General features: G+C 37.5%; 1 protein-coding gene across 1 annotated transcript; it reads left to right on the top strand.

The window, feature by feature from the left end:
* Positions 1–6606: 6606 nt before the first annotated feature.
* Positions 6607–11007, top strand: lim2.1 (lens intrinsic membrane protein 2.1). Its single transcript, XM_066651662.1, has 5 exons — positions 6607–6726; positions 8457–8649; positions 9600–9749; positions 10581–10715; positions 10868–11007. Exons 2-5 carry the CDS (start codon positions 8475–8477, stop codon positions 10927–10929), a joined length of 522 nt encoding a protein of 173 aa, XP_066507759.1. The 5' UTR covers positions 6607–6726; positions 8457–8474; the 3' UTR covers positions 10930–11007.
* The last annotated feature ends 2539 nt before the right edge of the window (positions 11008–13546 follow it).

Raw genomic sequence — 13546 nt, 5'->3', positions numbered from 1 at the left:
TGAGCCTCTCATAGGACCCCATGAGTCCCCAGGACCAACAATAGCAGCTTTAATGGGTAAAGCGCAATCAGAATGTCACCACAGCAGGGAGCCAACACTGAACCAGAGCCAGGCCTGAGGTGGCTTGTTTTCTCAGCACTTAAACAAGCTCTTGTCTGTTTGTTTGTGCATTGGAGTGACTCTGTTTGTTGCTTTGATGGCAGGTTGAGTGTGTTTGTGTGTGTGTGTGTGTGTGTTTGATAAAAACTGTTTCTTAGTAACATGAGAGTATCAAAACACTTTTAAGCTTTAGTCATTATGTCAGAGAATTGCTTAAGCAGTATTTCCTTTTGTGCACAGAATTTCAGTAGGTAGAGGACTATATCAGAATAAATGAAGTGCTCTTTCCATTAGATAGATTAAACTGCAGTTTCTGATAGAACTCAATTTACTGATTCATAACACTTTCAAAAAAGACCAATATCTTGCCGTTTCTCTGGACAAATGTTTTCTCTTTGGTGTAATACATGTCTCATTAGATAATTAGATATAGACACATTTATCTTTTCATTCATTCATTCATTATCTGTAACCGCTTATCCAATTCAGGGTCGCGTTGGGTCCAGAGCCTACCTGGAATCATTGGGCGCAAGGCGGGGGATACACCCTGGAGGGGACGCCAGTCCTTCACAGGGCAACACACACACACACACACACATTCACTCACACCTACGGACACTTTGGAGTCACCAATCCACCTACCAACATGTGTTTTTTTTGGACTGTGGGAGGAAACCGGAGCACCCGGAGGAAACCCACACGGACACGGGGAGAACACACCAACTCCTCACAGACAGTCACCCGGAGCGGGAAACGAACCCACAACCTCCAGGCCCCTGGAGCTGTGTGACTGCGACACTACCTGCTGCGCCACCGTGCCGCCCACATTTATCTTTTGTGTTACTTAATTTTTTCCTTAATACCTAATATTTTTTATGGTCTTTTAGTAAATTACCTTCAAATATGTGTCAAGACCAGGCTTTATTAATAGAACAGAACTTTATATAGAGAAAGTTTGAGTTTTAAGACAAAGCAAACCCACTTGATATACACCACCACTGCTTTAAAGTAGATTTTTGGGGACAGGCTTGTTTTAAATATTTTATTAATTTACTTGTTTGTTTTGTTGTTTGTTTGTTAGCTGTTCAGCACTTATGTAAGGCTTATATTAAGGCTACAAAAAGCCTGAAATCTAACATGTTTGTCTTTAACTCATCACCACAATACAGAAGATATACATTGATTATGGCGGCTTTTCAGAATTAAGAGATTTAAAACTAAATTTGAATGAATAACACTAGCAAACCAGCAGCATACCTGAGAAGGAACCAAAACCCAAAATGAGGACTCGCCTTCCTCTGGTCAAACAAATAATAAACAATAGAGTTGTGATTTAAAATTGCAGGTAGAAGCAGCCTTGGAGTCTGTATATGTAATGTGTAATGTGACTGGGGTAACTAATGAATGCAATTAGCAATGAAAGAAATTAGCTACCTGTAATGAATATGGCTAAGTTACCAGTTAGCAACCAACAATGAGTAATATTTTGCACTAAGTGATGTAAATTGCCATTCTTATCCAAGTTATAATTTTTGCAACTTGACGTGGTCTTCTGAAGGCACCATTAGAACCTCACCTCTAATATACTTGACTTTACCCATGAAGGATGTAATAACAGACTGAACTGTGCTTAATGGTTGTTCCTCCAAAACAGCAGTGTGATGAATTCGAGCCACACCAGTTTTTTTCTTAATCGAACATCAGCGTCAAACAACGTCATCACATGATTCATATTCTCCAAGCAACTCGCCTAGAGTCTTTCCAAGTCTTTTCTTAGGCTTCAGTAGAAAAGTTGCCCGACTGCCCAGAACTCTTAAGCATCTGTCCATCAGGCCTAGTTATCCTCTAATGATGTGTCCATTTTGACACTTCAGAATCAGTCACAGAAAATAGAGGCGGCGAGAGGGAACACATGGCGAGAGATAGCTTCCCCCCTGATATAATTTGTTGCTGCAAATTACAAAACAGAGGAGGGAATAATGTACGAAGTCAAGTTTAGTGAGAGAGAAAATGGAAAAATTTAGGGCTGTGAGCCACCTTAATGGATATCCTTGCAGCTGGAGGAGAATGGGCTCCAGTAATGCGTCCTTAATGTGCGGCAGCCGTATTTCTCGGAGTGTATCAGGAGAAATGTGCCCTGTCATTTCAGCTAGCAATCACTTAATGGGCCCACTAAATCTCAACAAAATGGACATGCACTGCACTATTTCGGGCTTTGGGAGATGGAATGAAACTCTGGCTCCTGTAAGAGCAAAAGAAAAAAAATCAAAACGAGAGGTAAAAGCAACTTTGATAAAAAAAGGAAGAGGGAAAAAAAAGAAAGAAAGTAGAAAGTGGAGAGAATAAAAAGCAATCCCTTTCCATCTCTGGTGTGTGTAATGTTTGTGTTTTGCTAAAGTGTAGAGACAGTGACAGGAATTTCAATTATCTAATTATGGCGAAATGAAAAGACTTAAGTGTTGTGATTTCTGCAGTCTTTCATAGATCAATCTAATGTGCGCTCACATTGGAAATCAACCAAAATGGAAGAGGCAAAGCGAGGCAGCGCCTCCTCAAATCATGCAATTAAAATGGCAAATTAGTTTCTTGATATATTCATCTAAGTGGTTAAGTGGAAGGGTTTTATTCCACATCCACTGCGCTGTCTGCCAGGGACGAGAGGGGGAATCGGCTGCATGCTCTTTTGATTAAGGCCGCTGCTTAAATGCTGGGGAAAACGCTGAAAGCACTTGCTGTACAAATTAGGCAACCGAAGGCTGCGAAATGAAATTCTAAAGAGTTGATTTAAGCATTTAGGGGGGGGATGCGGCTGGCAACTTAAAGGCCTCAAAGACATTTCCCGGGCTGCATGCATTATGTTTAAGAGGTCAGGGCCTGGAAACAGCTTTGCATTGTGTGCTATAATGAGACAGCTAGTGAAAGGGGCACACAAACAACGAAAAGGTACAAATCAGTCTTATATCCATTCTGACCTTTTGGTGCTTTGGTGGACATGCTACCTAAGGATTGTAAGAAAATCTAGATTGGACGAGCAGTCCCCACTGCACCAAAACATATCTGAGCAAGTGAACTCATTTTAACTTCTTAAGAGTTCTAAACAAGACATTTTGTTGTTCACTGACATGTACACTGCAAACAATGATACGTTGTCATATGATCATCTGTTATATGTTAATAGATTACAATAGGTTCAAGGTCCATATAACAATTCACAGAAATGCTAATATTCAACACATAAATGTATTCTCATCACAAGCAAAATGTTAATACACCAGTCTCAGGTTGCTGATTATAGACAATGCAGTGTGGTTATTTTACATGCCCAATTTTTCTACCTGCAGTTATCTTCCCAAATCCTACAAGACATGAATTATACAATATTGCATTGCATTATATAGTAAGTTCAGTTAAAAAAAAACATTAAAAATCACATGAATTCTGAATTGCATAAAACTCAAAACTAAGATATTTTTGTAGTAATGTTTGTTAATTTTCATTTTTGCAGTGATAGTAATTAAAGGGTCCCGGGTCAATATATAGAAAATGCTGGTAAATCCTGCTGTTAAAATGTATTGTATTTGTGAGGTCACTGAAACCCATACCTACAAATATACAAAGAAACAAAAGAGGGCCACTCACAAAGGAATGTGGGTTGTTGGGTTGGTGGTGGGCAATAATCAATGAAAAAACAAATAGAACTGTATGCAAATAGAGTGTTCCAAGAACCAATGGGAAACATACTTTACTGAACAAGGATGAAATTACCAAACAAGCAATAATCAAATACATCTGACAACTCATGGCATTTCATTGAAACAGCACAGCTGACTCTATTACATTCATTTATTGGTTTTTGCTCTGAAACATCAACCAGAGAATATTCATTTAAAAACTGAGCTATTCATTTTTAAAAACGCAACTAAAAATCAGTTTGATAATCTCAAAATATATAACCAGCGCCTATGGCAAATATATACGTTACATTTAACATGATTTCACTTGCATGATAAATGTTAACAGTGCAGTTATGTCCTTTTCAGTGAATGATATCTTCATCAAGGAAAAACCTGGCCCCATTAATTCACAACAAAATTTCATATGTTCAGTGTTTACACTGGCCTTATTTGAGTAAAAATAATATCTAATCACCACATTTCGATAAATACCCACAGCCCACAGGAAAAAAAAAAGCTCTCACTGGAGTGATACATTTTGCTATTACTATGGTGATACACTTAAGAGTGTACATATTCAGTACTTTAAGTTAGGGAACATCATTGTATCCATGATTTCATATGCCTATTTAATTTCCAGGACCTTTATTTTGTTTTTTTAATATTTTTCATTGTTCTGTGATGAAAGCTTACAAATATTCACCTCTCCTTTTGAATAAGTGAATGTAATTGGACTCTAAAACCACTGCAAATGTATTTTGCACTATTTGTACCTTTAGTGAACAATAACGTGCCTGTACCGTAGCTTTTGGTCTGGCAGTGCAATGTGAAGAATGGCATTAACGATGTATAACAGAAGCCAGTGTATCTAGCATTTTTCTAGTGCTAAGCATACAAAGTTATTTTTTTGTTAGTATTAGCATTTGTTATATCTTAATATCTGTGTGATGTGTACAGAGTTTGTGCTTGATTGTATAGTCAATGTTTCATTGCATAATTACCAGTTTTGCCTGCATCTTGAGGATGTTTTTTTTTCCCTTAACTGTGGTATTTAAAGCATAGCTAATAGGGGACAATGCTGATTGATTTTGACTGTAGGGTTGGGCTAGTACAACTAGCATTGTGAGGGATAAATGCAAAATGAAGAAACTGCAAAATCCTTCTATAAACCCTCCCCTGACATGATCTTTCAGTCATGTGTAGATCTTCTTTTTTTTAGATTTATTTATTTATTTTTTACTTTTTTTCTCCATTGATGTGCTTTAATACACATGCACCATAACAAATTCATCTTTGAAAAGCCAGCTGGATTGGAGGAAGAATTGCTCCCTCTCTCTTGCTGAGACATATTGGCCACTTTGATAGTTCGGGATGATATCAAATGCCCCTCTGCCAGCTCGGTTGAAATGGAACAAAATAGGCGGTGGTCTATAAAAATGAAGTTAGACGCAAGTACGCCACTCACATCTCTGGAAAAAAAGCCTTTCCTGTTGCATTTTGTAGTCGTCAATTGGTCTGAGCAACTTGCTCTAATGCAGGTAATGGAGCCACTGAGGTGCTTTCATCTTCAGGCCCTGTGAGCAGCAGAGAGGACAGACCCCCTCCTGCAGGGGAAAACAGCCTCTAACGCACATAAGAGCCCAGGAAAGCAAACCTGAGCTCACTTTAAGAGGCCAGTTGTAACATAGGCTGAATTATTATCCTGCATCTAATATATGAGAGGCATTTTAGAGTATTGCACATTAGCTACTACAAAATTTGTTAAGCAGTGGTTTGTTTCACAAATACATGGTCTGTCTGCATATTGTAAGTGCCTTCATTCAAGCAATAATAATATAGACAGAATAGCTCATACGTGATGACTAAACAGCATCAGTCACAAACGTAGAGGCACACAGTGCTATAATACAGGTTCCAGTAGGGAGCAAGCAGACATAGAACCATTTTGTTTCATTATATAATAATAATAATAATAATAATAATAATAATAATAATAAACTGATTTAAAATTAGGTATCATCTAATTGAGTAGACACAGTGTTTTAATTCTCCAGTGGCACTGCTGTGTCTGATCCACTCATACAAATGCAACACACGCTAACACACCACCACCATGTCAGTGTCATTGCAGCGCTGAGAATGATCCACCATCCAAATCATACCTGCTCTGCTGTGTTTGTGTGGGTGTCCTGAGCACAGAAGAAAAGGGTGAGAGGGGGCAAACAAAATATGCAGAGCAACATATAGGTTAAAATTTGTAATTGTAGAACTACAAATGGCTCCAGTTTGGTCAGTAGAGCTGATAATAAAACTACTCAATATAAATATTCTTTATTAATGAATTGTTTAATTTTCTTTATTTATTTTATTACTGAGAAACTCTTATACTTATTCTATCACCGTAAGTTTTACATTCTTTGATTGTGATTATGATAAGTGTTTTACCAATGATGCAAAAGCAAAGGCAGTTATATACACCTCCTGATTTTGAAGTCTATGGTAAAGTATAGATTTTGTATTAAAAACAATGTAACAGTATAAATATTGAATCAAGATTTGTTTTGATAATATAATTGCACGAAGCCTGGTCCAACAACAGTCCACATTTTCCGCCTGGCCTCTTTTCAACTATAGCGATGTGAGCTGTGGACACTCAATAGAAACCATGCCGTCATCAGGATCAGTTCAGCTTGCACACTGCCCTTATTTCTGTTTTTTCAGCAGATTCCAAAATCACAAAACTAGCCCCAGCTGATTGGCTGCATGTCTGCCTGAGCCTTTGTCTCTGTGCCCTGTTTGTTCTTTCTCCTGTTCTTCCTATTCAGCTGCTAAACGCTGGTGCTAAGAGTTGCTGGATCGCTGCCGGCACTGCCATTACGCGGCCTTGGTGTATTTTGTCAAACAAACCCCACACTTTTTCAACACGGAGTTTGAAAATCCTATAGGTTAGAGGGTAAGTTTGAATATTTTGGTGATATATGGACTAAATATAAATGTAGTATTTCCTGTACTATATACAGCTGAATGAACTTGAGGCCTGTTGCTTTAACTATGAACATTGAAAGAGCTTCTTTGATTTGTATTTTGATATACACAGTGCTGAGTGACTGCAAACTGTTATATAATATATTATTAAACAGATACTTCTTTGTAATTTCTAAAAAATCATGACATATGGAGTGACCTCATCACTGACTGTAAGGAAGCCTGTCTCTATCACATATATATTATTAGTACTTTTTATTATTTAAAAAAAGTTGATTTTACTTTTTGAAGTTATTCAGAGTAAGTGAGTAAAACCTATTTTCGATGTTGTGGGTATTTATTTTATTTAAATTCAGAACTGATTCAGATTTAAAATGAAAAAGTAATAATTTTCTTGTGCTTTTAAAGAAAAATATATATATATATATTCTCATATAAATCAGTCAGATGTACCTGGGCAATATTTGAGTAAAGCAATATTTAGAATCTATTTATACATTTAAACATTTCAGTCATATCGGGTTGTCGTTTATTTTCTTTTTAATTATATATACATTTTAATTTGATAATGTTTGAAAAAAGTTGTTTTAAGAGGTGACTGCAGTAATAATAGAATCTGCATTTTAGACTTTAAAAACCGCTCTACAGACTGAAATAATTATCATCTCCACAATGACATCTTTGGTGAGTCAAGGGAAACAGTGACGCCCTCTACTGGAAAATTGGTGTGGGTTCCAGTCCACTGGCCTGATTTTGAGCAATACATGAACGTATATGGGCTGAATACACAATAGCAATAGTAAATAAAATATATTTAGGTGGAATTCATGGCAAAGGTATTATTATTATTATTATTATTATTATTATTATTATTATTATTATTATTATTAGCAGTAGTAGTAGTAGTAGTATGCGGGGATGTTCGTGATGATGACAATATTAACTGAATATTTCTAATGTTCTAAATTAAAAATAAAAGTGAATGCATTATAATCTAGCATTGGAAAATTACTAAAATAAAATTAATAATTTAATATTAATATACCATTTCAAAACTATTAATTTTACATTTTTGCACTTATTGACTACTGGTTATTAATATGTATGTTAATGTATTAATGGGATATCTGGTTAGAATAAACAACAAGCAAAAGAAAGAAAGAAAGAAAGAAAGAAAGAAAGAAAGAAAGAAAGAAAGAAAGAAAGAAAAAAAGAAAGATAGAAATAGATATATGTACAGTGCACAGAAGAGAGAAAGAGAAATTTGAGTAGACTGATATATGCACAGAGAGAAAGGGAGAAAGAGAGACAAACAAACAGATGTGGAGAGTGAGGACAGAGAGAGAGTGGGTGAGCAGTGAGAGAGAGAGAAAGAGAGAGAGTTAAGAGTGAGAGAGGGAGAGAGAGTTAGTGAGAGGGAGAGAGAGGGAGAGAGAGTTAGTGAGAGGGAGAGAGAGGGAGAGAGGGGTGGGGGGAGACACTGTGGTGGTAGCTTCATGATTGTGACCTCTCAGTTCACTCAGTGGAAATAATGTGTTCATTACAATGCAATTACAGACACTTAGGCCCCTCAGAGTGAAGAGCTGTGGTGCTGAGAGGGGCCAGTGCTGGCCCTTGATGATAACACAACCCTAATATGTGTGTGTGTGTGTGTGTGTGTGTGTGTGTGTGTGTGTGTGTGTGTGTGTGTGTGTGTAGTCTGTGTGCAGACGCAGGATGTACAGTTTTATGGGAGGAGGGTTGTTCTGTGCCGGAGTGGGGAATATACTCCTGATCGTTTCCACAGCAACAGATTATTGGATGCAGTACCGTCACTCAAACAACTTCATGCACCAGGGCCTGTGGAGATACTGCACGCCTGGCAAATGCTTTACACACACTGACAGCATTGGTGAGCTTCACACACACACTCACACACACACATATACCTCACACTACTACTAAACATATCACCACTGTCTTTGACTTTCTTCATTGTAGGATCAACATTATAAGTGTGTGTAAGTTTTGATTCGTATCATACAATAACCAAATTTAAGTAATGATATCGCCACAAGTTGTTAAGCAATAAGCCTGATATACTACACTTCTCTCACATTTTCTTTTTTTTCCTAATGTCCATTTACTTTTCTGTGTCGTGACTTTTTTTCTGTGTCTCATTCCAAACTGAAACACGCCTTACAACTTTAATGTGAAAAGGCAGAGCTGAACTAAACTGAGTAGATGTTTAAATGTAAATAGTTGTGGTTTGTGACATTACCAAATGGTAAATTCTGTGAATGACAAGCGGCACACATTTTTAATTCGGCCTGATAATAACAGTGAGCCTGCATTGATCCCTGGAACAGTGTAATGTTCCTGAAGATGGACGACTTTTCCAGTTCAGTAGGATTGCATGTGTCTATTTCAGGTGACATGCATGGCTTCGTATTTCCTATTCATTTTTGAAATCCAATTCTCTTTCATTGGTTAATCTTCTTCCAGACTGCAGCTAGGAGCAGTGCTCTGTAAACCTCTCACTCTTATTAGGAGACACCCCCAGAGAACAACATTCATTTGAGGTCTTGTTAATTGACTCATTACCCAGCTAATTATCATAATAGCTGAAGCAATGAGGCAAATGTATGCAGACACTTTCTCTGAAAGATTTCCCCCTGCATTCCTCCATAGCAATGGGTTATGACTGTTTCTGTGCAGTTCAGCACAGAAGATGTTAGGAGTAAATATATGATGTTAATCTGATAAATATATGAATATACAGAAGAATGGGTTATTAAATGGTGAGAGAGTGTCCAGTGTTCAGGCCTGTGCTGACCTTTGCTGACCTCTGTGTGTCCTTAGCATACTGGGATGCCACGCGTGCCTTCATGATCCTTTCTCTGCTCGCGTGCTTCTTCGGCATCATCATAGGGATCATGGCCTTCATCCACTACTCCACCTTTGACAGGTTTGATAAGACCTTCGCTGCTGGGACACTCTTCTTCATCTCCTGTGAGTAACTGTTCATCCCTTCATACCTTTAGCATTTACCATCTATGATTCAGAATCCTAAGGTAAAGGCCAGGAGCGTCATATCCATGTTACCACGCATGCCCCTAAACCTATCCATATCCTTAACTCTAGCTGCTTTTAGTAGTAGCATGTGCTAACACGCTTGAGTAGCACCATAATGTGACACTGACACGCTTTTGCAAGTCAATAACTTGTGTATGACATGCTTAAAGGTGTAGGTGTGTTAAAGGTGTAGTGTGATACAAACACGCGGGAGAATTAAAATAACAAAAGTTTTTAAATCAATCGTTTTTTAATCAATGCTAATTATTATATACAACTAGGTAACAAATTATTACTGTTGTTGCTATTTATAAATCACAAATGAACTGTTAATAAATCTACAAGTAGCAAACGCCAAAACAACGTTATTAAAAACAATAATAACAATGGCTAAGAATACCTCGAGAAATAAGAGAGGCGAACTTCATATTAATTTATAAGTTCTTTTGTTTCATGTTTATTGTCATTGTTTATTGACTCAGAATTGGTAAATAAACATTGTAGTGTAGTTGTTCATTGTTTTTGATTCATACATTTTCCTTAATCTATCTATCTATCTATCTATCTATCAATCTATCTATCTATCTATCTATCTATCTATCTATCTATCTATCTATCTTTATATATATATATAAAGTTTTCTCTTTTTTTGCTGCTGCTGTTGTTGTTTTTTAAACTGTATATAAGTATACAACTTATGTTTTGAAATAAATGTATATACAAACGGAACAAGAAAACTGTCAGCGCTGTGTGTGTGTGTGTGTGTAGGCTTCTTCGTGTTTTTGGCCATGGCGGTGTACACTGGAGTCACTATGAATTATTATGGCAAGCGCTACGGCAGCTGGCGCTTCTCGTGGTCCTACATCATCGGCTGGGTGGCCGTGGTGCTCACCTTCTTTTCAGGTATACACACACACACACACACTCACTCACAAACAAACACTTGATCTTCTGCTTGCAGAATTGGAGAAGAGTGTGCTCGGTGCCTGGGCTTTTCTCTTTTTTATCGATTGTTTTAAGCTGAAAGGGCTTCTGTTATTTCTTCTTTATTGCAGGTATTTTCTATATGTGTGCCTACCGGATGCATGAATGCCCCAGAAACCCGGCTCCACACTAGGAGTCAAAACCATGAAGGATAATATCATCCACTGCAGCTTGGAGAGTGGAGAAAAAACACTGGGATTTCAATAAAGAGTCTTGGTTACAGTTGTGTTTCTGTGTGACCCAGTGTCTAACTACTTCACTGTATCTCAGTGGTTTTTGGAACAACTAGAGTTCAGACAGAGTATTTTACATAAAATTAATCCATGATGACCCATCAATACGATAGTGGAGCACATCATTTCTTCCCACAAAACTACACAGACAGATCTCAGAAATCGAAAGATCAGCATCTAACAACTCGTCAGGACCTAGTCATCAAGCGTCAGAAAGATGCAAGCTAAAGGTTTGACCCCTATTGTCAACAGGCATTAAAATACATTTCTGCACATTTTAATGCACAACTACGTTTTATTTTTATTACAAAATCTGAACATTCGCACACATGAACACGGAGGAAGTGTCATATTTAAGTCTGGTCGCTGTGAATAATGGGTTAACTCGTTTTTAATTAGAAAGATAATAAACTATCGGATTAAATTGTTATTTTTAGTGCTACAAAAGCAACAACAACACGTTGTCTATGAGAAGAACAGTGAAAGGAGACATTTTACACTCAAGGCAGAGTCCGGTGGGCCGTTCGTGGGTTGGCGGTCAGACTTAGCGTCAGAGGGAGCGGCTAGTACCGTACAATCCTCTTAGAGAAAGACCGCGCACACTCCCCGTTTCACTTTGATTAAATGGCTGTTTAAATCGGCTTAAATGCGCGGACTCCACTGTCCCTGTAAAGACCATCTCATCACCATTACTACATTTACTTTCTCATTTTACTTTAAAAGATACTAGTTAGCTCCATTCGCGTGTAAGCAGCCTTAGGTTCCTTCCCAACGCCAGAACCCATTCACAAGGTCACAGTACAACAGTAGCACAGGGTACAACATCAGTTACGAGGTAAAGAATCGCGACAATATCGTTAAAACACGTTTTAGCCCTATAGAAGCGTACCACTCTGCGGTTTTGTTCAAAATAGCTGTTTTATAACGCCTCGTGTTCATAGGCTAACAATGCGTTCCTAATCTGTTTTGAAGGTATAAGTGCTAGCTATTTCTATTTTTAGTGCTAAGCTCTGGTTTACTAAAGCCAGCAGGTTTAGACAATAGAGATGGGTTAAGCTGTGCTGTCCAATTTCACCACCTGTTAAAATTTAGCTCTTAAACAGACGTTTAAAAATAGGTAAGGCCTTCACGATTATAATCATGAAATTCAGAATGGTTCCTTACCATTTGCTAGCTCTGTCTGTGTGCTGGATCCGGTGAAATGTGTTTACAAAGCCCCAGTGTGTGTAAATGAGTAAAAAAACAAACTGTCTCCATCTGTTATGCTAGGCTTTCTCTCTCTCTCTCTCTCTGTTCATGGCAGAGGTATTTATATTATTTTTAGACAATGAAGAGGTCTCCAAAAGCTTAAAAAGCATGAACCAAATTGAGGGTATTGCTCTATTCCTGATCCATAGGAATAGAGTATTATTGACTTATATTTACAGTTTCGGATCACTTAAGATGGAAATGTCTCCAAACTCAGGAGACGGCTAACTGCACTACTGAAAGTGCTACAAAACTAAAACTCTTGAGTTACAAATGAAATTCTGTGGTAATTCAAACAGTGGTTTAAAATTTACAGACAGGTTAAAAGTTTATTTCCACCTTAAACACACAGTGTCAAAGTCCCACCTTTAAAGACCTGTAGCTTCTGAATGTAAACAACCAGAGAGAACAGCTTTTACCCATATGTTCCTATAATGTTTGTGCAAGTGATGTTTGTGATATTTGTGCCCTAACAACCTGGCGATCCCAGCTGATGCCTGAGCATCCTAGACCTGGCATCCAAACACAAGCACAAGAAAAGCAGCTCTTCCTCATACACACACTGCTAGCCAGCAGGTGTCTGCTGACATAAAGGTTTTGTCCTGTTGGTTGTGTTAGCTGCAGTTTGAAAAGAAGAGATACATGGTTTTGGGAGGAAGCATGTGCCTGCCATCATTCGAAATAATTACATACGTGGATGAATGGATGAATGAATGAATGAATGAATGAATGAATGAATCAATCAATCAATCAATCAATCAATATGAGGAAGGACATTTTAGACGTGCAGGTAAAATCATCCAATCATTAGTTCAGTCTGAAATGGATGGATAGAGTTATTAGAGTCCTGTTTGTTATAGAGAAAATTAATCTTTTTCATATTAGATGTACTGATTAAAATTTAGTGTGTTTCAAGGACCTGGTTTAAGGCAAATTTCCAAAAAACTTACTGTGGTGTACCTTTTGTTGTCTTGGTGATGGTACCCTCATATATTCTGTAACTTTAGGGAACGTAATGGTACCTTATTTTATTATAATTTTTTTAATTTAATTTCAAAAGCCCCATTTCATCTCCAGGACGTATGGTTTGTTGTATTATTTACATATAGTTCTGTAATGAAATATTACATATATTCACATCTTTCTGGAGAAGAGAATGTTATGTATTTTTAGAGATGAGACTTTAAAACCACTGTTGTAGCTTTAAAGGTACATTTACACTGTTTGTACCTTTAGTGACCAAAAATTTACCTTTTTAACTAAGAGTTC

This window comes from Hoplias malabaricus, chromosome 18 (assembly GCF_029633855.1).
Source record: "Hoplias malabaricus isolate fHopMal1 chromosome 18, fHopMal1.hap1, whole genome shotgun sequence".
Lineage (NCBI taxonomy): Eukaryota > Metazoa > Chordata > Actinopteri > Characiformes > Erythrinidae > Hoplias > Hoplias malabaricus.
Note: the sequence above shows the minus strand (reverse complement) of the source record. Positions and strands in the feature narration are given on the sequence as shown.